This window comes from Hypomesus transpacificus, chromosome 15 (assembly GCF_021917145.1).
Source record: "Hypomesus transpacificus isolate Combined female chromosome 15, fHypTra1, whole genome shotgun sequence".
NCBI lineage: Eukaryota > Metazoa > Chordata > Actinopteri > Osmeriformes > Osmeridae > Hypomesus > Hypomesus transpacificus.
Genome location: NC_061074.1, coordinates 2364268 through 2388418, shown reverse-complemented (window position 1 = coordinate 2388418; position 24151 = coordinate 2364268). Strand labels below are relative to the sequence as shown.

The window sequence follows — 24151 nt, the reverse complement described above, 5'->3', positions numbered from 1 at the left end:
CTTGCCTTCTGCCGGTTACACGGTCCTGGGCTATAATTATCTCCAGTTTCTCTGCAATATCTCAGTTCTCCCATCAAAAAGGAAACGCTTTTCCTTTCTATTCCCGAGGGGCTATGACAACCCTTGTACCCCTCGAAGTCCCGCCCACCCCTGCCCTATCTCACGCATTAGCATGTAAAAACATAAGTCACGGAAAACTAAATTATGTCAAAATAAGGACTACAGAAAACAGTCGGGGAATACAGAGAAGGATGCCTATAGGGCAGTGCGCGTGGACAGACAATGGGAAAACGTGTGGAATGTGGGAATGTCGATGGAAGGTCTGTGTAGTTGAACAAGTTGAAGTGGAAAAGTTTGAGCAAACTTGTAGCGTTTTTCTCCATGCATGGATGCTGTTCGGCAGAGGACAACATGCTGTAAGGTCAGAATGCAGAGCGGCTCTCTCGCCCAATTACTCTTTAATTCAGTCGTCTAGATTAAAACCAAGACGAGAAAGTCTATTTTAGTCTTTATAAAACGACTGCCAGAAAGTATAATGTGGTAGTTTTCAGTGGGGATAGACAATACACTGCAAATATGTATTATCAATGACAAAGGTGTGGAGAAAATAATACCAGAAGGACATGAACAATGGCAGAAAGAGAAAAGGAGAGGAAGAATGTGTACCGAAGCGTCTCTTTTAAGAAGTTAGAATGTTGGAGCGCCAACAAAAGTCTGGAAGGTCAACAAAACAAATCAAAGGATTTGGAGGCTCGCGTCGCCCTTCCCCCTCCATCTACGGTAGAGTCTGCAGCCGAGAATGTGCAGCCCTCGGCGACGCGTAATGTTAGTGTGTCAAGAAAAGTTTCCAAAATCTCTGCAGCCAGCCTCCCGACCGCAGATCTAAAGAAAGGCTCCACTCCTCTCTCCACGATTTCTCCCTCCATTCGCCAGCTCTCAGAGAAATTCAGCAGCACTAACTCAGCTCGGAGGACACACGGAGCCCCGAGAACTGGTAAAGAAGTGAACAAGAGAAGCACAACCTTGCCGCGGGTCAGAAGTAGCAGGATAGACGTCTCTCCTGCTCGCAAATCATTTCATGAGGACAGCGGACATTTACCAGCCGTAGACGCAGATTTATCAGAGTCTCAAACTGACAAAGTCCAGGAGCAAAAGTTTTATTCTGGCTCTGACTCTGTCTCCGGATCGGATTCGGAGAAGGACCAAAGATGGATTTGTTCTCGGGAATCTACAGACGGCGGCGGATCTGGTAAGAGAGATTATTCTCAAATCGGCGTCTCTCTTTCTGATAACTCTAATAAGACTTTGGCTGCTGCGGAAGACGTTTTTGCCAGTGGGGCTCCAGCTTGTAAATCACACAGGAGTTATTACACGGCGCATCATGGAGATCTCCCAGTTCATGTTGACCTAACTAACTGGCCCAGTGTTACAAAGATTCGAGAAATTTTCGGGGAGAGGCTGAGAAAACATCACAGGTCAACTTCTGACGCGGATGACCTCAAAACTGTCGGTGCGCACAACCAATCCGCCAGTTCCAAAGAAAGCGCCTCTATTTCAGATAGGAGTGACAAACAGTCTCCCTACAGTTCTGCGACAGAAACGAGCCTTCCCTTCTCCAAGAGGGGCAGGCACGGTGCACTTAGTAGACAGCGCAGAGACAGTCGAGAGGAAAGAGAGGGCAAGGAGAGGGAAGATGAGAGGAACCGGGGAACTGACTCTTCTTTAAAACCTGACCAGCTGTGCTTGTTTGAGGCACAATTCGAAGCTGATAATAGCATTGAGAAAGTCGTTCTTAGCGTGACCCAGGTGTCACAAATAGCAAGAGCCCAAAGTCCAAACAGTGGGGGAGATAGTGGGAGAGATACCTGGACGCCCAGTTTGACCTCTGACCCTAACCTCAAACCTCCTGCCCCCTCCACTGGTGCCCCCATCATACCTACTAGTAGCAGCTCGGTGCGCCAAGTCCTCTCCTCCTGCGCTGCCCACCCCTCACTTCCCTCCTCTTCTCCCCAGCAGCAGCAAAGGGAGAGGCAGGGGGCCTGGCTGCCCAGGGAGAGTTTACATTCCTCACATAGCTCTTCCAGAGCACTTGCCCCCTCCTCTCCAGATACAGTAGAGACCAGCTCTTACAGGGCCTCCGCCAGGCCAGCCACCAGCATTCGCTGGAAGTTCAGCTCAGGAGACGACGAGGAGGAGGAGCAGAACCCTCGAGGAGGAAGAGTAGGAGGTAGGAGTGTCTCTCATTTGTTTAGAGGAGCAGAAAGAGGCGGAGGTTACTTCTCTCGTGGTAAGAATGGCTGGTGGGGGAGCAAGACTCTGGGCAGGTCTTCAGGCAGCGAGGAGGACAGCCCGGCCTCTCTAGGACCCCCCGGACGAGACGCGGTGAGGCGGCGCTCTTTGAGGAAGAAGAAGAAGACAAGTGGGGCCACCTCAGCGAGCAGTCGAGATGATGGAGAACTGTATGACAGCGACAGCGACGAGCAAACGCATGTGATGATGGAGAATCTGGAGAGACACCATCAGCAGAACTTCACCGCCGCAGGAGAATTTGTTGCAACCGTCCGTAACCAGGGAAGAGAACCGGAATGGTCTAGAGCCCGTCCAGCAGGTGCTCAGTCACAGGAGTACAACAAGATGGGTGCGGGGCTAGAGGGTAACAGGCGCCACTACGTTAGCACAGAGGGCACTGTGACACCAGTAGCAAGCCTACCTGGGGTGTCACGGGTGGCAAAGGTCAACATTTCCTCATTTATTGCCAGCCCTGGTGGTTCGCATTGCAGCAGCCGGTATTCAAGCACTGAGACTCTGAAGGAGGAGGACCAGGCTAGCTATGCTAGCAGAGCAGCTAATGCTAGCAGAGCCTCAGTCAGCCCTACTGCTGCTTCCTACTCCATGCTGAGTAAGACCTACCACGGTAACTTCACAATGTATCGCTCACCCAGCTTCGGACATGGGGATAACTTCTCCCGTACTCCCCTCAGGGTACGCCCCCAAATCGTACCCCCTGTAAGCCCCTCCCACTGTAGGGATGGAGATGTGGCAGGGGATGTTGCTAAGGCGGAGACTAGAGTTTTGCGACGGTCGTTAGGGGGTGATGGAATAAAAGACAGGAACAGGATGTCCATGTCCAATCCTGATATTGCCTCAGAGACCATGACACTACTCAGCTTCCTGAAGACCGACCTATCAGAACTCAGGGTGCGTAAGCCGGATCGGTCAGGGGCGGGAACAGGGGGGATTGAGGGGTCAACCTCGGTGTACAGGATGGGGTCAAGAGGTCATGCAAGCCTAACGTCTGGACTTCGGCCGTCTCTGAAGGACCTCACTGCAACACTTCGTCGGGCCAAATCCTTCACCTACTCCAACAAGCCCTTGGACCGGCGACATTCATCCAGCATAACAGCCCAGAGGAGCTCATCAGAACAGCAGCTGGATGGGGAAAGCGGTGGAGGGAGGGTTTCTGTGTCTGACAGAGAGGTGGAGAGTGATGGAGGAGACTGCAGAGTAGGACGAGCAAGGGGTTATGGGTATGAGGAAGTGATGCCCACACCTTTGCAGGACAGGTATGTTCAGGAGGCCAGACAGGTCATTAGAGACATCTGTCAGATGAGTGCGCTCGAAGACGACGACGATGAAGACGACAATGTGCTAGGGAGAGAGATCAAAGCGGATAAGTGTTTTAGAAGGAAAGAAGAGGGTAAGAAAGGATGTGTGAAAGAGGAGAGGGGAGACCGAGAGGGTGATATTGATTCTGCCGTCACCCCCCTCTCCGGAGAGATAAAAAGAAAAAGGGATGGAGAGATGGAGATCGAGAGGGCCCTACTGAAAGGTGACTCAGAGGAAAACATGTTCTATGACAGATCTGTGGATGAGTTGTCAGGTCATGAATCCAGTTTGACAGACGAGGGTATTGTCACAGAACCTGAAATGGGACCAAGTGACGCCGAACGTACATTTGTGGGGGCATCTGGAGCTAATTTGGGGTCAATAATAACCAGAGATGTCCTAGGTCAGCCACTTACAGTTTGGAAGCAGTCAGCTCTTCAGGAAGGGGAGATTTTGACTGCAAATGAGGGTGGTAGAGAAAAACAAGACAATCCGTCAGGTTCGAGCTTCAAGAACGCACTTCCTCCTCTTCCTACCCTTCGAGTAGAGAGTGACATCATTGCAACAGAGTGCACCAACTCCATCACTAGCTTCAACAGCACTAGTGAAGGGAGCAATGTATTCCAGGGGCCCACAGCACAGGACACTCCTCCCACCCCCAGTGCCATCCGCCGTCGCCGAAAATTCTCGTCAGCCGGCAACACTTGCTCTGACTCCAGTAATGGCAGCTTAGGGGAGTCAGCAAATGCTAACAGCGATTCTACCGTTTACCGTTCCCTCAGTGACCCCATGCCTCACCGGCGATGCTCAGTGTCAGAGGAAGGGAATAACACTTTCTCGTCCGTGGATAGTAACCTCCTTGGCTCTCTCTCGCTCTCCTCCAAAGGAGGAGTTGGAGGAGGAAACATCCCAGAATCCTCCTCAGCCGCCAACCTATCGGAGTGTACAGCTAATGCCGCCAGCGACCTGTCAGTGTGCAGCGATGGCGGTCTCCGAGATGACTGTCTCCGTGAAGACAGTGGTGTTCGTGACTACAGTGGGGTGATCAGGAGTATAGTCTCTGAACCCGGAGCAATGGATCGACTGATGACAGACGAGCACAATAATGGGAAAGCACCGAAGAAGAAGTCCTTCAGTGACCCAAGTCGTCGCAGCAATGCCCCATTACTCTCCTATACTGACCATGAGTTTAAAGGAAAGTATCATCCCAATGAGCCAATCAGCGAGCTGGATCAGCTTGGCCAGATCCCACCTTCCAGTAGTGAGCCAATCCTGAGCGAGCAGAGAGATGAGCTGTGGGAGTTGGGGGAAGAACGGCGACATCCATCCCATCATTATTACTATGGAAATCAGAATGAAAGCAGGAAACCTCGTTCCCGATCAGAATGTGTGCTACCCTCCAGTTGCCATGGTAATGAAGTTGATGGAGGCGGGGAGGGAGACCAATTTAAGTTTGACCCCAAGCTAGCTGAAGTCCTTTCTCCCAGAATGGGTCGGCGGTCTTCCAAAAAACGCCCGGCACGGATTACCCATACCTCCTCAGAGGTCCAGAACCCGTCAGGACCATGTCTAGATAATGAAGCTCAAGAAAGGGACCAGGATCTGGACCCAGCCAGCATCCCTCCTCTCCCTCCTCTCCAACCCCCCAAACATAAAACCAGATCCAAACATGTTCGACATGCCAGTGAACCAGCAACCTTTATCCCCATCTCTCCACCACCGCACCCACGAACACCTCAAGGCGGCCCGTCGTCCCCTCTACCCCCACTAGAGCCCTCAGGACTGGGTAAGCCAGGAGGCGAGGTGGCTCCTTCCCTGGAAGATGTTACCAAGCAATACATTCTGGCCCTGAATGCTCCTGAGGGGGAGATGGAAAATGCTGGGCCTGGTGCTGGGATTGGGCCAGGAACTGGTGCTGGAATTGAGTCTGTGCCAGGAACTGGACTTGGGCATGTGTCTGAATCTGGTGTTGGGTCTGGCACTAGCTCTGGGTCCGCAGTGGTACCAGATGGGTCTGCCTTGGTTCCTACTACACCGACTGAGACCAAGGAACCCAAACTCCAGAGGAAGACCAGTGATGAGTCCCCAACCCCAGCACCTCAGAGAACCAAGCCTCGAGTGGTGAGTGACACCTGCAGTAACCATGTTCAAATGAGTTGTGAGCATAAAGTGTGTTTGTGTGTAGTTGATTTGTTCAATTGACAGTTGTTATAAGTTGTGACCATTTTATTCTGTCTTGCTGATTTGATGGGTGTCTGTTGGAGTGAGAGCTTTCAGTTGGAAAGTGTATACAGTGAATAAATGATTTTATTGTCAGGTTTTCACAGGCAGTGGTGAAATTTGACTTGTGGTTTCCTGAAACGGAGGAAGTGTTGTCCTGACATGCTTTTAATAGTCTACCTTGTATAATCGTCTGGCAAAGGAAGGATGCTTCTATAAATCATGTCAGGAAAAGCCAAACAATATTTTAGAACAGATGTTCTGTGCGTGTGTGATGAAGATTAAGATATGACTGAGAGTTCCCTATTGGCACCTTGTATATTTCACAATGTATCTTTCAACTTCCATCACTCTCTAGCCTTACTCTTGAGATGACCTTGTTTAGTCAAAGCAAGCACACTCGCCCAACTGAAAGGCTTAACTTTCTAGCATGCATTAGTTAGCAGGGACATTAAAGCAAACATCAAACAAAGCTGTACAAATGTTAAACAAACCTCAGACAGAGTTGAAAGCAACATAAAACAAACGTTGAACACAGAGCATTAGCTGCTGGACCTGCGCCTGGCCATCTCTCCTAGACCCCGCCATGTACTGCCTTACTTCCTGTGCCACTGCAGAGTACGGTGCCATGGCAGGGCCATTTCACTGTGACTGACGTGGTTCTCAGACAGTCATAGGTTTGTGTTGGTTGAGCAGTGATAGGTGGAACAATGACCTCAATACACAGGAGGGCCAGTTGGAGACTTTTGTGTTTGGTTGTTGTTGGGTAACCTGAGTCCAGGCTACAGTGTAAATAGCCAGCGAGTGTTTATGTCACACTGGTGACACAGTTAAATACAGGTTCTGATGCTTGGGCTACAGTCACACTCTAACCCTAACCCAGTCAAGAGACAGAGGATACAGAAAAATAGGCTTTAATAAATACGACCTGATAAAATGTACAACAGTAAAAACTTTCTGTCCTTTAAAAACCTAGGAATGGTGTCTCTTGTTGTGGTCTTTTTGCATAGGCTATGTCAATTCTTAGGCTCCACTGCCGATTCCATATAATACCGCTTCGTTCCACCGTAGCCCACCTCTTGTGATGCGTGGAGCGAGCCCCCTTTAAGCATCAGCAGTCGAGCCGTAGCTGTATCCTAGATTCTGGATGCAGTAGGTTCGTCGGACAACCAAGCCGCGGTTGTGACCCAGGAGTCTAGTTGAGGGCAGCGTAATCCAGCTGGTCGTTTCCTCCTGGGCCTCGAGTTGCGGGCAGCCTTTGTCCGATCATAACCACGTTCTTTTCGAATGAAACTCCCCTCCTCCATTTAGTCCCCGCTCTTTTTTAAAGGACCCCTGCTAGTGGCCAACCAATCAGTTGGAAGAAGTTATTAGGAGTGATGGGCTGCGTCATTGACAGCTGGGGAGTTCAGTCCCCCCATCCTTGTTGTCTCCAAACACGACATTGCACACACATCATAATACAAACAGCACACACATGTTACCATGCAATAGTCACGGCAAACAATATGAAATGCCAGCTGACATTTGTGACATTTACACTTTTTTGAAATATATATTTTTATATAATTATGGAGTGATCTTACACATGCACACAAACTGCTGAGCTCTGTAGTTGCCTGTCCTGAAACGATCTCTTAGGAAAAACCTGTGGATGTGTTTGACTGTGTGTTTCTGCTTGGTTCATTGTAATCTCGAGTCTACATGGTTCTAAATGATGAGGAATATGTTGCATGTGTATTAGGGCATTGTGTGGGTGTGTGTGTGTGTGCGTGTGATGGCGGAACAATAACCACCACATGTGGGTGTGGGCCCCAACTCTGCAGTAATAGTGGGGTGCTGACGGAGCATGCAGGATTAATCCTGCATGTGTGTGCGTGTTACAGTACAGTTCAGGTAACTGGAGGCACCTATTTCTGTACGTGTAAAGAATAATCTTTCAATGTACTCCATGGATTACCATCATTGAAACACATCCCTCGCACGTCTTAATTCCAGACCACATGAACACATACAGGCACATGTTCACCCACCTCTCAGCCCTCCTTCTGGTCAAGACAAGCACCGGACTATTAAGTGGAGTCTCACAGACCAACAATTTATATCTATAAACATTATTCATTGCTAATGCCAACCAGCTATCAGGGCATAAACATTAAGGATGTTTTATAACTGTTAGTGAAGCCAAACCCCCACCCACCCCCACCCTGCCCTCTGTCTCAGTTGCCATTGTGACAGGCTAGCAGGGAGTGATCCTTCCCAGACAGGAAATGGGTTGAAGGAACAGGAAGTTGTTGTGGTTACTGATGTGTTTGATGATATCCAGGGCTATTGGTATGCGTTTCTGTGTGTCTACGTGTGTGTGTGTGGATGGGGGGGGGGGGGTGTCCAGGAGATACCAGAGCACTGTTCCAGAGATCTCAGGGTCGTGCCAACTCTGTGTTACGATCGCAGGAAGGTTCTCGTGGGGAGGGGGGGGGGGGTGCCCCATGTGGGTTCTGAGGCTCTAAACTAGAGTACAGTGACAACCAGTGTGAGGAGGGAGAGAAAAGAACAATACAGGGTTTTCATTTTCTTTCTACCTTTTTACGGACAAAGTGTCTTCTCTTTTTTTCTCCACATATATTGTCAGAAACCCGTTCTTCCCTTTTATTTCTTCTCCCAGATGTCTACTTTTGCTCTTTTTATTCTCTCTCTCTCTCTCTCTCTCTCTCTCTCTCTCTCTCTCCCTCTTCTCTCGGGAACATTGCAGGGAGATGAGGTAATTCCTTCTGGCTCCGTGGAACGAGATTGAGCCAGATATCAGGTGGAATGGAGAGAACGATAAAAGGGAGAGAAGGAGCGGAGGGACAGACGGAAGAGGGTGGGGAATGATTGGACATGAAACAGAAAGGGCCGCAACTTCCGAGGAAGTCGGGGATTCAAATAAAGGAGTCTGAGTAGTGTAAAGAGGGGGAGAAATGAAGGAGGTAGAAAGTGTGAGTGAGTGAGAGCCCCTACTGTCTGGGTTGTTTTCACTTTACCAGGCAGCAGGAATGTGGCCTATCTTCCCTCTGCTTGTTGCATAACAGCCTTGAACGCCTCCAAAAACACACTGCCGATGTGTTTGAGTGTGTGTCTAAATGGGTCTGCCTTTATTAGTGTACAGTGAGAGGGTGGATGTGTGAGGACTGGTCTTTCTCAAGAGGAAAGTTTTATTTTTTTGGTATGCTGTTCAACTTCAGTCTGTCTCTCTCTCTCTGTCTCTGTCTGTCTTTGTCTTTCTCTCCATCTTTCCGGTCTGATTTGTAAAAGGTGCACGGTGCACCCAGACTACTGTGCTTTGACACAACCGAGACTTATAGGTCACCCTGCCCCGCCCCCTGTCTACCGCCGATTGGAAATAATGGAGACACTGTCAAGGGTGGGAGGGAACAGAGTGCCCCATTCATTTCTGCAGAGGGTTAAAGGGGAGACAGGAGAGCCAAAGGGATGGAGGGAGAGTTAGAAAGAAAGAGACATGGCTATGTCCTGAAAGATTCTGCTAAGCTCTGTGTGTATTAGGGCTAAAAGCGCCCTGTCACTGTTTATAGCATCAGATTTATTACTTACTTACTTTTTTATCAGACCACCCAATGAGAATCAAACGCTCCCCTCTCTTTCTACCACCCTTTTTCTTTCTCCCTCCCCCTCCACTCTTTCTCTCTCTCTTTCTGCATCACCCTTTCCATCTTTCGTTTTATCCTTGTCTCAGAGACAGTGTAAACTGATATAGACGTCACTTGTCAGGATAACTTCTGTCCTACTCGGGTCGTCCACTGCAGCATGCGAGCAGAGGGGCCCGATCCCTTTGGTGTTTAGATGCTACAGCACTGATTGCATCCAGCCCCCCCCATGGTCTGTAGGATGAGAATAATGAGAGTGTGAGAGAGATAGGGAGAGAGAGAGACGTGGAGTGGAGGACAGACACTGGGCTGCGAAGATGACTATCTTTCATTTCTGTGATCGAAATAGTCTTTCACTTTACCCTGCTGGCACTCACCTGCCTGACATTGTTGTCTGTGTCAATGACGGACTGAAACGTCATTGTCTGGGAAGGTTTTATGGGGTTCCAACCAGTACGTCTGTCATGAAAACCGTGTGTGGTTTTGATGTAGTACACTCAGCGCTGTCCCTTTTAATGTTGCCATGGTTTCCTGTCTTGAGCTCTGAGGGGCTCTCAGGGGAGAGAGTACATCCTCTAGGTCTCTGCTTCCTGTCCTGCTAAACACACACACATATACACACTCCCTCTCTTTCTCCCTCTATCTCAGACGAGCTGTTTTTGGTCTAGCTGGAGGCTACTACTTAAATGTTAGTTCCCCTGACGGGGGTTTTAAGGACCCGGTATGAGTTGTGTGTGTGTTTGAGAACGCGTCAGTCAGAAACGACATCCTCTGATCACAGCATATGTGAGGGCAGTATCCAGATACTCCTGTTCCTCCTCTATCCATCCATTCGTCCATCCAACCATCCTTATGGAAGGATAAATACATCTGTCATCCTATTAGCTGATTCCTTGCTAGTTGAATGGCCTGTTTGTCCCATAGAACCTGTACGTATGAATCCATGACGGAGATTTTGAGATGTGACTAAGTTTATGCATGTGCTTTTCTTCAGTCTCTTCTCGTCTTCTCTCTTTTTCCTTCACTCACTTTCCTCTAAATTCCTCTTTTTTTACAGTCCTAACCCCATTTCTCACGAACCCATTTATTCTTTGTCTGTCTCTCACTGTCCCCCTTTCTCTTTCTCTCTGTCAGATGTCCTCTGGGTGGTTCCACCCTGGTTAATTACAGAGCAGTTTGCTTTGTAAGAAAAGCGCTCTCCCTGAAACAGCACTTTCTAGAGTGTGTGTGCGTGTGTGTGTGTGTTGTCATGACTATGAGTATCAGTTTTACCATAACCCTAACCTCAGCACTCTTCTTTGTGTTTGAATGGTTACCTTTGGCTGTCTGGGGCTGAGGTTTAGAAGTCATTTCTTCACTGTCAACATGTGCAACTTAAGTTTATTCATAGTACCACACCCCCACACACACGCTTTCTCTCTCACACACACACACTCTAGTTTGTTTGTGTATGTTCTGCAAGTCTGAGGCACTACAGTACCACTGTCAGAAAGCCTGTCGTTGATTGTCTCACAAGCATTCAACCCACTGCTGTCGTCACAGACGTCTCTTTCACACAAAGACACAAGTGTGTCTCACGCTGCTGTGCATAGTTGACAGCGTGGCTGGATTCAATACACCCACACAAACACACACACAAACACACACACAAACACACACTCTGGACCAGCTGGAATAGGTGGACTTGACCAGCTCCTTCCTTTCTCTCCTTCCATCTCTTCTGGTTCTCCCGTGACGCTCTACCAACAGCAGCACCTCCCTCCTTTTCCCCCTTCTCTCGCTCCTTCCCTCCGTCCTCCGGCGTTCCCTCTCTCTCCATGGGGTCGGTGAGGCGTCTGGGCTCGCCCGCCGGTGGTCAGGCCCACAGCGCCCGTGGCAGAGGGCGGAGCAGGAAGACCAGGAGCACCGTAGCAAAGTGGCTGCTGGGATATCCCAGTAAGGCTAAGGGTGGGGAGGAGGAAGAGGAGGAGGCATGCCGACTTGAGGAATCAGCTCCACCGGCCCAAGCATCAACACAGGCAGGTCCTTTCAGGGTGTGTGTGTGAGTGAGTGTGAGAGAGAGAGAGATAGCAATAACGATAGAAAGGGGCAAAAAAAAGGAGAGAAAGGAGGAGATGGTCAGAGTGGGAGAGCGATAAATAGTGAGTAAAGGGAAGAGAGCGAGATGAATATAGAGAAAGAGGTGGAGAAAGGGATGATAGACAGACAGAGAGAGAGCTTGATAGAGATGAAGACTGTTGCTCTCTGCTTTTCCGGAGATGAGCTCTGGATATGCTGCTGTAGTTCTTTCAGCCTGTTTGGCCGAGACTAGAGCCACACATGGACCACACACGGTCAGGGGCACTCGACCTGGCTGTCTGGAGTTAAAGACCAGTCTGCTGTCTGTTCTCCACCTGAAGTTATGGGCTTCTAGAGAGTGTCCCAGTTTGTGTGTGTTTCTAAAGTGAAGTAGTGTGTAAGAGTGGCTTACTTTTCTCATGTGCATGACATCATCAGACCTTGATAACCTACCATTACATCACCCACAACACGTGTATGACATCATTTTTAAGCACCTATTTTCGCTGCCTCTGCATTGTTGTGTACTGGAGCAGAGCGGGCGAATGGGCGTGTGTGAGTGTGTGTGTGTGTCTGTGTGTTAGCTAACTTGTCTGGACACTTTCTGCCTCACAGCTTTGATTAAGAAAGTCTCAGAAAATTTGAATTATTGAACTCTTTACTCAGCCTCCAAAAATGCTGACCTCACTTTGGCTCAGGGACCCTGTGGGGCCCTGTGTGTGTGTGTGCGTGCGTGTGTGTGTGTGTGTGTGTGTGTGTGTGTGTGTGTGTGTGTGTGTGAGAGAGAGAATCCCTGTGGGGCCAAGTGGAAGAATGTGGTGTTAGTAGGCGACGGGGAGGAGTGTATTTGTTGGCGTCCGCCGGGCCCACTGGCCCCCTGGCTCTGTCCTTAAAGAGGGCTTCAAGAAGACACACACACTCCCAGTCCTGGCAAGACTGGCAGCGTTTGGGTTAGACAGAGTTCAGTGCGTCAGACAAGGTCTCTCTCTATCTATCTACCTGTTACACACACACACACACATACTCTATCTCTCTCTCTCTCTCTCAACCTTATGTTTTTGCTTTTCCCTCTAAATTGGTGGGGATCTTAAAGGTTTTGTGGCTAATGATTGGGTTTTAGTCCACTGATTACACACACTCACAGTGAATACTGCAACCATAAGAGTAGATGACTGCTTAACTAACCCTGTGTGTGTGTGTGCGTTTAGTGTGATGACGAATAAAGGTGGGAGGAAAGGTAACAGTCAGAAATCTAGATCCAGCGACACCTTCTAAACAGCCTTTTACTTCTGCTTGCTCTCTGTGGTCTGTGTGTGTGTGATTGTGTGTGGGGTCCACTCTACTCTGGCTGTCTTTCTTTTGTTACTAGTGGAGCACTTCTTCTATGGTAATGAAGGTGACAGCCACTGTTTATCTGTGGATCCAGGGTCTGTGCTTGTGTGTGACAATAGGACCCTCTGAACTGCTCCTATCAGGCCATATAATAACAGCCATTGGGTCTGGTATAAAAAGTACATTTCAGGGCTAATTTAGCTGTGCCTCCTTCAAAAGGCTTTTTCTGTCCAACAGTACTGGAACCTTCCCCAGTGCAGAACTCGACGGTGGAACCCCACTTTTGTTGCGACACTAAACAGTTGTGGGTTGTGTTTTTGTTGCATTAACTCTTGGGAGCCAGTGGTGTTTCATTTACGCTGGCTTACTATCTGACATGAGAAGTCAAAACCTGAAAGATAAGGTAAAGTCAACCACCAAGAATAGCTTTATCTCAACCTGTTTGCCATTGTAGTGACCTTGAAGGTAGAAACCATTCTCTAGTTTTGGGGGGGGTGTGGTTGTTGATAATGTTTGGTTACATTTCCTGATACAAATGAAAACATATTTTTCCTCTTCTCTTCCTCCCTCTCTCTACAATCCCTCTCTTTCTTTCCCTCTCTGCGTCATCCCCCACTGCCATCTGTAACAGTAGAGCAGTTCAGCTGTAACAACACACCACGTCGAAGGCTCCTCATTCAAATCAACTGTTTCTCCCCCACTCTGACTCTCTTAAAGGGGAGGTTTGGGGGATTGTTCTTAACACAATGGGGAGTTCATTTGTGCCTCGTGTCTATTTAGCCTTAAAGGTGAGGATTTGGAATTTGTTCATGTTGAGTCGGGCCTTGACAGAACCGTTTGTGTGTGGGTGACGTGTTTGGGTCCTGGTGTGCATCTCGACCGAGTCATGTTTGGGTTCCAGCTGGTCCTCCTCTGTCTTGTTTTCACAGGTCTGAAACTGAACGATAGGTGGAAGCTGAGTGGCGGGTCTGTGAAGGGGCCTGTTCTCTCTGATGTTTAGGGGAGGAACCATAATTAGCTCTTTGAGGGCTCCAGTGAAAGGGCAAGGCAGGAAGTGGGTTGGGGGAGGAGTACGCGTGTCGCGCAGTGCCCTTTTCAAATGTCCTCAGATGTCTCTGTCAAAGGGAATACTGAGTATTGCGGTCCACTGCGTTAGTGGTTACAAACTGTTCATTGGCGTTCGAAGCTGCCTTGGAGTATGCTCAGGTATGGTCGGGTGTTATCCCACTGGGTTGAAACCGTCAGTGACCCCCCCCACCCCCTCTGGTGAGTTTACAGTTTCAGGAATCACCGTTTTAATGGTCGTGTTGTGGACCGAGTGCAATGACATCATGGAAGTTGCATTCATGGTTCAGTGGCACAGTTGGGTTTGGAACACCAGAACAAGAAAACAAAAACCCAAACCATTCCCTCTCTTCTTCTTTACCTCCTCCTCCTCCCATTCTCTCTCTCTCTCTATTGACATCACTCCCTCTTTCATTTTTTATTTCTTACCAACTCCTCTTTCACCACTGTTCTCTCTTCATCCTTCTCTCTTACGTCACCCGTCAGATTGCCGTCTCTCCTCAACGCTTTCGGCCACCTACCTCTATCTCCCCTCTTCCTCTCACTCTCTCTCTCTCTCTCTCTCTCTCTCTCTCTCTCTCTCTCTCTCTCTCTCTCTCTCTCTCTCTCTCTCTCTCTCTCTCTCCCCTTTCTCTCTCTCTGGTGTATTTTTATCTTCCCTCTCCCCCACTGGGCTCACATCTGGATCCCATTGACAGTCTGAGTACCCATAACAGACTCTGAGAATGTGTGTGTGTGTGTGTGTGTGTGTGTGTGTGTGCGCGCGTGCGCGCGCGCGTGTGTGTGTGGTAAGGCTGAGTAGACCTAAATATAGCCCCCCCCAGAGGAATAGCTGGGCCAACAGAACTTCTTTAAATCATGCACTGTCCAACCTGGACACACATACATCAGTGGTAGTACTTTGAAAGTACGTGTTGTGAAAGAGGTTTACTTGGAAAGTGGATGTCTGTGACATGGAACCGCTTCAAAAGTATTGTTGCTCCTCCAGTTTCAGAAAATCAAACTGGAGGAGCAAAATGGGCAGCTTCTGATGCTGAAGTCTGAGGTCTGATTTGTCTCCTGGGAATCTGATCAGATCTTCCTTCCTCTCAGGAGACGCCCCAGTCTGTGACCTTTGAACTTTGACCCTTGCGACCAATAACAGATGTGATTGTTACTACCTCTGAACTCTTTCACACCTGTGTGTGACGGGTGAGAGCAGACACTCAGCTGGCTCCTCTGAGAAGGACCTCTGAGACACCCTAGCTGTCAGGCTGCCAACATTGGGGAGTGCCTTGGAAAACCTGTGTGTGTGTGTGTGTTGGACTGTGATCTCAATGAGACACAGAGTTAAAAAGTAAACCTTAGTGGGGGGTGGTGTGTGTGTGTGTGTGTGTGTGTGTGTGTGTGTGTGTGTGTGTGTGTACTGTAGCTTTCAGCAATGCTTTACTCACAACCTATCTCCAGTCTGATTGGAGGTCATGGGCGAGACTACTAAGGTCACTGTTAACTCAGGTACTCTCTCTCTCTCTGTCTGTCTCTCCCCTTCTCTATCTCTCTCCCTCTTTCTCTCTCTCTCCCTCTGCTGTCTTCCCAGTGTGAGGATAGGGGATGTGTGTTGAGATAAGGGTGGAGATAGGGAGTGTGTGTGTGTGATATTGTAGCTGTGTATGGACCAGGACAGAGGAGGGTATAGATATGGAGATAAGGGTTGTCCTCTTTCCATATTTCCTCCTTTGTCACCATAGCGACTGGACGTTTTGTGAGGGAGTCACCCTCCTTCGGGTGTGTGTGTGTGTGTGTTTATGCTATTAATAGAAAAAGAAATGGTACAGGCCTGGGAATGTGGTGCTTTCAGGAAAAACAAAGCTCTCTCTCTCTCTCTGCCTCCTTTTAATGCTCCCTCCATCCCTCCTCCTTTTTTTACTCTCCTCTTTCTCTGCCTCTTTTTCTCTCCTTCTTTCTTTCGGGCCAAAGGGAGGGTAATACATACAGGAATAATGGATGAGAGGGGAGGACAGGAGGTGGGAGGAGAAGAAGAGAGACAGAGAAAGGGAGGGAGAGAGGAAGGAAGGAAGGAAGGAAGGAGAGAGGGAGAAAGGGAGAGAGAGAAGCGACTGAGAAGAGGAAGGAGAAAGGGAGGGAGAGAGGGAGGGATGGACTTGGTTTTCTGACCTGTTGGCAGTACCTCTGACTGTGACAGGGCTGTTCTGCCTTGTTGTTTTCCTTTCTAGGCGCTTCCCTCTCTGTTTCTGTTTTCTTTTTCTGTGAGTTTGTGAACTGTGTTTAGTTAGGAAATACTTCACCCATTCAAGGGCAGTCTCAGACCCAGGGAAATAAGCAAAGCTGTATGAGAAAGCACCCACATAGTTTCAACGATTTAATAAAAATGGTTGTGTCTTTGCCATCTAATATCTCTTCTCCTCCACTCTTCCTGTTCTCTCGTCCTCCTCTCTCCAGTTGCTCTCCTTTTTCCCTGGCATGGTATGCACAGACCATGTCTCAGACGTGTGTGTGCACAAACACACACACATACAGTACATGTGCACACAATTCACAAAACACTTCATAATGTATATAGACTTCTGCACTGTCGTAAATGTGTGAATGTGTTGTACTATTTCCCATCTACCTGTCTAACTAGATATGTGTGTGCTTATATTATGCTCATCATGCGTGTGTGTGTATCACCTGGATTCCAGTGTTTCATTCCTGATGCGTTGGGTCTCAGCCAGAGCATTCTGGGAAAGAGAGGAGAGGGGAGGAAGGGAAGATGGGAGGACAGAAAAACTGAGCAAGAGGAGGATTTTGAATTTTTTCTCCATGTCCAATGTTTTGCCCAGGTTAGTCTGGTCATCTATGATGGGGCACGCACACACTTTTTCCTTTCCCCAAGTTAAGAACGTTCCGGAGAGCGTTCTCCGGGTTGAGGGGGAGAGAGGTTTAAAGTGAAGTTACAGAGAGGGGGAAGCTGGAGGAATTGGGGGGGGGAGGCAGGGCGGTAGGAGTTGTGTCGGAGGGTTGTGAGGCTGCAGTACTGGGTGATATAATCTCAGAGGAGAGCTGAAACGAAGCCCGCATCGCACGCACACACACACACATACACATATACACACACAACACAGCCATATAAGGAGAGAGTGAGTCAGGAAAAGGGTGCGAGCGGGAGACTGGAACAGGGGGTCTCTTTAATTCACTTCAGTTCTCTCTCCCTCTCCCTCTCTTGTCTCTCTCTCTCTCTTTTTGCCCAAAATCCTCCCTTATACATTTAACCACATCATCAATCTTTGTCTTTTCACCACCTTCTTCCCCTTACATATCTATTTCTCCGTCGAGGGCAGAGTCACATTTCTTAAAGCACTCCCTCCCCTCCCACTGCATTTGTATTTCCCTTGCTTTTAAGACAGCCTGATAAAGTTCACACAGCTCTTCATCTCAGTTTCATATTCATATCTGAATATGTCCTGGTCTAGAGTTGTCAGTGGACCTGACAGTCAGAAGGGTAGATGGAATCAATGGCAAGAAGACTAGTGCGAGATCTAGCCCAAGGGTGTTAGAGGGCCCCCGATGGGCACTAGTGGTATGGCAGACTTTGGTTTCTTTTGTCACTTTCCCAAAGTACAGCTGGGTTCTCCTCTTCCACTCCTCCGCATTTCTTCTCCTTCGTTCTCGCGGTGATGTCTGTCACCTTATTTTCAAACGGAATTGAAAATGGTCAATGACACGTGACAGTGTCGACTCTGTTTCTCTCCTTCAGTTTGTCTTCCTCAGTCCCCCCCTCTTTTTGCACTCTCGTCATCACTCTCCCTCCATCTTTCTCCTCTTTCACTCTCTCTGGGGAAGTTCCAGGATTGTGTGTGTTTCTATGGACGTGTGTGTTCATTGGTGCAGTTATATACAGATCCCCTTTCCTAGGAGTATCCGGTATCTGGGTGTGTGTGTGGCTACAGAGAAAAAGCAAACTTTTCCCTTTTTTGTCTCTCTCTCGGAGAGTTGGCGTGCGCGGGTTGAGAGACAGCATGCTTTCACTCAGGTCCTCTCCTGCTCCCATGGCCGTGCCCTATGGAAGTGATCGTTTTGTCTTTGATCTCAACCTGCGTGCACATGCACACACACACGGACAGTGCTACTCTGCTAGACTGTTAACGCTGAGTCAAACCGGATATCATGGAGGGTGATGTGCAGTGTATGGTGTCAGTTTTGATCTACATATGACTGGCTGGCCACAAATCAACTTCATCATGACAGCAAGGATTTGGGGATTTGGTTTGTTCTACAGTATTCATAGTAGTGTGTGTGTGCGCGTGTTTATTTGTTGGCCTGAATTGTCAGACTTTGGGGTACAGAGGAAGTGGAGACCAGTGAAGATCGCGATATCAAGTGTGTGTGTTCATGTATGCATGTGTAGTAGATCTCTCACAGGTGAATTTTCCTTAGGGCTCAGTTGAAAGGGGTTGTTATGGAAACGATCAAATAACCTGGTACTCCAGGTGGTATGTGTTGCTAATGATCAGACCATAAAACACGCACTGAAACACACACACACGTTATCTCCCAGGTGCACTGTTGCCTTCCATCCATGCCTGTCTTATTTAGCTTCAGTTGTTCGTTGAGTTGTGACGGAGGGAGTATGTGAGGGGGATGCAGAGGAAAAGGGAAGACACTGGACCAGCTAATGTACTTCTCCCTTTTTGTCCCTCATTCCCTTTTCTCTGTCTCCCCTTTACCCTCATTCTCTCTTTCCAGTGAAGGTTTTCTCTCCGTCTCGCTTGCAGTTGTAGTTTCACTGAATTCCATTAAGATGTTTCTGTGGCAACCAGTGTCACATAGCAACTCACTGGCCAATAACAGAGCCGGATTCAGTGGCTGTGGAATTCTGGGAGGAGTGTGAGAAACTCTCTCTCTTTTGCCGTCTGTCTGTCTCTCTCTCTCCCTCTCTCTCTTTCTCTCAGTGGGTTTTAATAACAGTGAAACAGGGGTTGTTTGGGAGGGAGCCCCACAAATACAGTAGCTCTTCTGTCCTCTCTGCCTCCTTCTCCCCTACCCCTCATCCTTCTCTTTTCCTCCTCCTGCCACAGAAACGCTTGAGTGTGTCTGTGTGTGCCAGAAGTTGCAAGTCTGCTGTGTGTAGTGTGAGTGTGACTGACTGATCCATCACACACGTCCATGCTGGTAAGGAATGGTGAACTGGTCCTTACGTGCACACACCTTCACATCATCGTGCAGCGTGTGTGCATGTGAGAGTATGCATGTGATTCCGACTAATAGCATCGTTCACACATGTGCGTAGGCAGGCAGGCACACATACAATCTCACGGACACACACGCAAGACTTTGCCCTCCTCGCGTTTCTTGGTTTTAGCGCTCAGTCCTGAAGGAGAGCAGGATCGGAGATTCCTGGGTGACATCATTTGTGTGTGTGCGCGCGTGTGTGTACTTGTGGTGGTGTTGTGTCCCGAGTCAGAAAGATAGATGAGCTATGGCCTGACCTTCAGTTAAAAGCCCTCCTCTAGGTCTCTGCTCAGGTTGTTTTTCCCTTTCTCCATCCATCTCTCTCTTGTTTTCCCCTATTCCTCAAATGCTCTCAAGGCTCTCTTCATTCATCCCTCGCTCCCTCTATCTATTTGTTCGTTCATTCATTCATTGAAACTAATTGTCCGAGTCTGACCGAGCAAGGCTAAGCCACAGTCCGGTGGTTGTCATGGTAACGGGGACCGGCAGGAGTTCCGGAATGGCCTGTGGTATGTGGGCGTGTCCTCCGATCGGCCAACAGCTGCTCAGGACCTGTCCGTCACCTGCCTCAGAGAGAGAGAGAGAGAGAGAGAGAGAGAGTCTTGGCCCTCTCCTGTCCTAAATTTAGTTCCTGTGCTCATGTCCCTGACAGACCTATCTAGAGAGGAGGTAGGAGACAAAGAGGGGGGGGGGGGTGAGATATGAAACCCTACCTGTTCAGACCAGGCCCATGTGCCATTCTGTAGAGTTTCACAAAGACTCATCCATTCTTTAGGGGAGAAAGATGCTATGGAGAAATGGGGGGGGGGGGGTTAAAGGAAAGGGGGAGGACGTGAGGCTAGAGGGAAGTTGAGGAGGCGATGAGGAGCGGGGGGGGGGGGGGGGGCTTTGCAGAAGCTTAGTTTAAGCCTTGTAGCCAGTTAGTCAGACCTGCTGGGGGGGGTGTAGCTTTTTGTAATACAGAAGCTAATCTGCTAAACACTGACTGGAGATTTCGTTTTTTTCTTTTTTCTCTCACTTTCTTTCTCTTTTACGCATGCACAAGCTAAAAAGGTGGTAGACTGGCTGCCTGCCTGTCAGGGAAACACAGATGCAGAGAGAGAGGGGGAGAGGGGTGAAGAATGGGGGAATCATGTCAGAAACTGGAATTTCCGGTGTGGGGTTGGGATTGGACTAATGCAGATATCTGTCGGTGGATCCCAGTGCATTGTGGGATGTTGGCTGTGGATGAGAAGGGAGGGGGAGGCAGGGGGTTAGAAGTTGCCCATACTAACCAGACCCTCCCAATCCTCAATCCCAGACCCAGTTAAGATCCAACACCTCCACCAGAAAGCCTGCCTGATGGGATGCATTCTGTCAGCTATCACCACAGTCTCTCTGGATCGGAGAAGCCTAGCTGTTTTGTCAGGTGGACAGAAGAAGCTGACAGCTGTCCAGACAGAACTAGCTGTGTCACACCCTGGTCTGTGGCATTTCAAAACCTGTCACGTCTCCTATTGGGTTGCTAAATACTTTTGGTCTTTATACCCATGAGTTTGCGCGCATGTGTGTGTGTGTGTGTGTGCACAGTTTCTCTCAAATAAAGCACTGCTTTTCTCCTCTACTCAACCCCATCTTTCAGGGACAAAGACTCTTTTCACTGCACGGGTATCTCACACACACACGCGCGCGCGCACGCGCGCACACACACACAGACCATAAGGGCGTATTTGCAGAGCAAGTGTATCTAGTTACCTGTTCTCTGAATTTGCCCTCAAGAGAACACCCAAAGTCTACACATACAGTATATCTAAACACACACCCACACACACGTCAAAAAATGTGTGATGGATCATTTAAATGATGGTAAATGACCATCTCTCCCTAGGGTACAGTATATTCTTAGTGTGTGTATGTGTGTGTGTGCATGTGACTCATCCTCAGAGAGAATCTGACCTGCCAAGTTGACCCTCTGTCCAACTCCTAAACAGTGTCAACTCAGGACAGGGTCAGTAGACTGCTGTCTCCTTACACTACTCAAACCTTCTCCTCCTCCTAGTCTTCATGTCTCTAACTCTTGGTATACACTGGCCTCACAACACATCATCCATCACCATAGTCAACTGTGTAGTTGTTTGCAATAGCCGTGTGTGTGTGTATGTGTGTACGTCTGCTTTTGTAAATAGAAGAACAGCACAGGGATAATTCGGTGGTCAAAAGTGTTCTTTAAGAGCTTCAAAAAATATTTGTCTGCCAGGGAGAAAGAGAGAGAGTTAGAGTAAGATGTGAGACAGGGCAGAAGAGGAAAGAGCTAGGGGAGAGAGAGGAGGGCAGAGAGAGGAGGGCAGAGAGAGGAGGGCAGAGAGAGGAGGGCAGAATGACAGAGAACAGGAGAGAAGAAACAGGCAGTGTGTTCTGGAGAAGGTTTCTTATTTATACGGGTGATTTTTAAACCTCTGAGCAGTTGCTTCTTGTGCTTTATGCATGTGTGTGTGTGCTGTGTTCTGTGTGTGAGTGTCTGTGTGCCGTTTGTCCATCTTTACCTTGTCTACTTCATCAGGACCCCCCACAGTGCTTTAGAACCTTCTCCTCCTTCATCGCTCACAAACGGGTCAGTTATTGAAAAAGAAAATGGGGAAGATAATCAGTGTGGCACTCGATCACCGGTAGATACACATGCGCACACCTGGAACACACACACACGCACCTGGCACCAAGTGACAGACATGTGCCCCTGATATATAAAACACCCTCTGTCTCTGGCTACATCTGTCTGCCGTCATTCTGTCTTTCACTGTGTGTGTGTGTGTGTGTGTGTGTGTGTGTGTGTGTGTGTGTGTGTGTGTGTGTGTGCGTGTGTGCGTGCATGCATGCATGCGAGGGGGCCAGCGGGAAAGGGTGTGTCCGTGTGTGTGTGTCCATACAGGTGTGCTTAAAGAAACACCAGGTGGGTAGTGTTTAACACACACACACACACAACCTTGTTTTGATGGATTTGTGTCCATGCGTTGGCCCGTAGTACCAGAGTCTAGGTACCAGCTACAGTACAACAAGGAAAACCATGCATCCTACCCCACACATTAGTGAAGAGCAACACACACCTGTGTGAGAAAGCGGGTGTGTTGACAGGAGTAATCGTGGACATGGTCACGTGCATCTCCCCCAACAGGTCTGTGTGTGTGTGTGTGTGTCTCAAAGTCATGATAGATGCATCCTTGTGATATGGTACTAGGCCCATGCAGGTGTTCAGTACTAAGGCCTGGTGTTTCCAGGCACTACTAGTCGTACAATCACACACACGCGCACACACACCCTTTTCTGAACAGGCTGGGGAGGAAACATGAGGTCTGACCGCTGCAGAAACTATTTAACAGCCTGCTGAATCTGAATCTAGATTGTGTGTGTGCGTGTGTATGTAAGTGTGTGGGCGTGTTTGTCAATTGTTTTATTTCGTATACTGTGGGGTTAAGAGGACACGGATTATATGTGGTTAAATGTCCATTGCTGGTCCAGTTTTTAGTGTGTGTGTCGACTTTTGGTTGAGAGGACTATTTGTTCCTAATGGCTTTGGGATGCAGGGCTATGCAGCGTATTGTGATGTCTCATTTTGAACGCTCACCCAATTTACAGACACATCTGGATTGATGGTGCAGTCACATGAGCCAGTAACAGTTTGTGTGTGTGTGTGTCTGAGAGAGAGAGAGAGAGAGTCTCAGTCATAGATCTGTCTAAAATCTAGGTCTGCTATGGTCTGTCAGGTGCTCTTGTGCTTGCTGCCTGGCAACCATTGGCAGGTCCATGCTAAACAGGAAGTGCAGTGGATGCAAGGATGAGGGATTGCTATGGATACCATAGGTTCTGACCTTCCTAGCTAGTTATGTGGATGCTTTTGTTATGCCAGCTTGTGACTGGTTAAAGCTGTCGGTGGCTTTTAGTGTTTTTGAAATTGCCCTTTGCTTTTTCTCTATTCAGTCAGTGTTCAAGCACACACACGCACCTGTTTTCGTAAACAGCCAGTTTTTTTTATCAGGGCAAAAAATCCCAGTCTTGTCATGGCTCCCCTCCTCCTTCTCGTCCTCTCATCCCCCTCTCCTTTTTTCACACGTGTGTCCGCTTTCCAAAACGTCACATTGAACGTTGCTCCACAAAATGAAGAGGCTTTTCAGTCGGTCTTCACACACTCTTGTCTGTGTTCTCTCTCTCTTTTTCCGTCTCTCTTTTTCTGTCTCTCTCTCTTTCTGTCTCTCTCTCTTTCTGTCTCTCTCTCTCTCTTTGTGTCTGTCTTTCGGTCTCTCTCTCTTTCGGTCTCTCTCCTGCGTAGTTCTCATCACAGCCTTTGGACCTGACGCCTTTTGATCTATAAATTGCTGTGTGTGTTCACGTTTCATCTGTATCATCAGACCTAAAAGCCCCTGTTGTTGTCGCCATGGCAACAAAGATGAAAGGTGGCATACGTCCTGTCCCCGCGCGACCTTTCCCGTCACTGTCAGCCCGCTCCCCAATCTCTGTGTGATCTCCATCAGGGCCGGCTGGGAGGGGAGCAGACGGGGGGGCTACCCAGTTTCAATCGAATTGTATTGACTTTACTTTACTTGGTCTTGGGATATTTGGATGAGTCTCCACCCCCTTCTGTTAGGTGATAGGATAATCTTAGGGCCGGGCAGGAGTGTGTGTGACATCCAAACTGCTGAAGCAGTGTGCTTTGATCATGTATGAGCAGCTATCAGGAGTTCAACTGCGGTTCTCATGCAGCGGTTTGGTTTTGCACACGTTCCCTCAACCTCCCTACACACACACTCACTTTCCCTGCCTGCAGGCTAAATGAGTTGATCTAGTTAGTGTGGACATTGTATAATCTGCTTTGTCGCAAGTTCAGGTCTTTTCTTGTCAGATGCACATAACAACATAGGGTCAGACTGGGCACTGAAATTCTTTTGAGCAAGACAACTCAAAGCAACATAACATGACATATAAGTACTCAGAACTTGGGTTGCGCCTATGATAAGCTAACATGTACTATAACAAACCTCCTAAAT

The 24151-nt window shown here is 48.6% G+C and overlaps 1 protein-coding gene across 1 annotated transcript in view; it reads left to right on the top strand.

Moving 5' to 3' along the window:
* Positions 1 to 154: 154 nt before the first annotated feature.
* Positions 155 to 24151, top strand: part of LOC124477381 (rho guanine nucleotide exchange factor 17-like) — a 42263-nt gene continuing 18266 nt past the window's right edge. The window contains exon 1 of the mRNA XM_047035100.1: positions 155 to 5727. Coding sequence (XP_046891056.1) covers positions 631 to 5727 — 5097 coding nt within the window. The 5' untranslated portion in view covers positions 155 to 630. The remainder of the gene's footprint in view (positions 5728 to 24151) is intronic.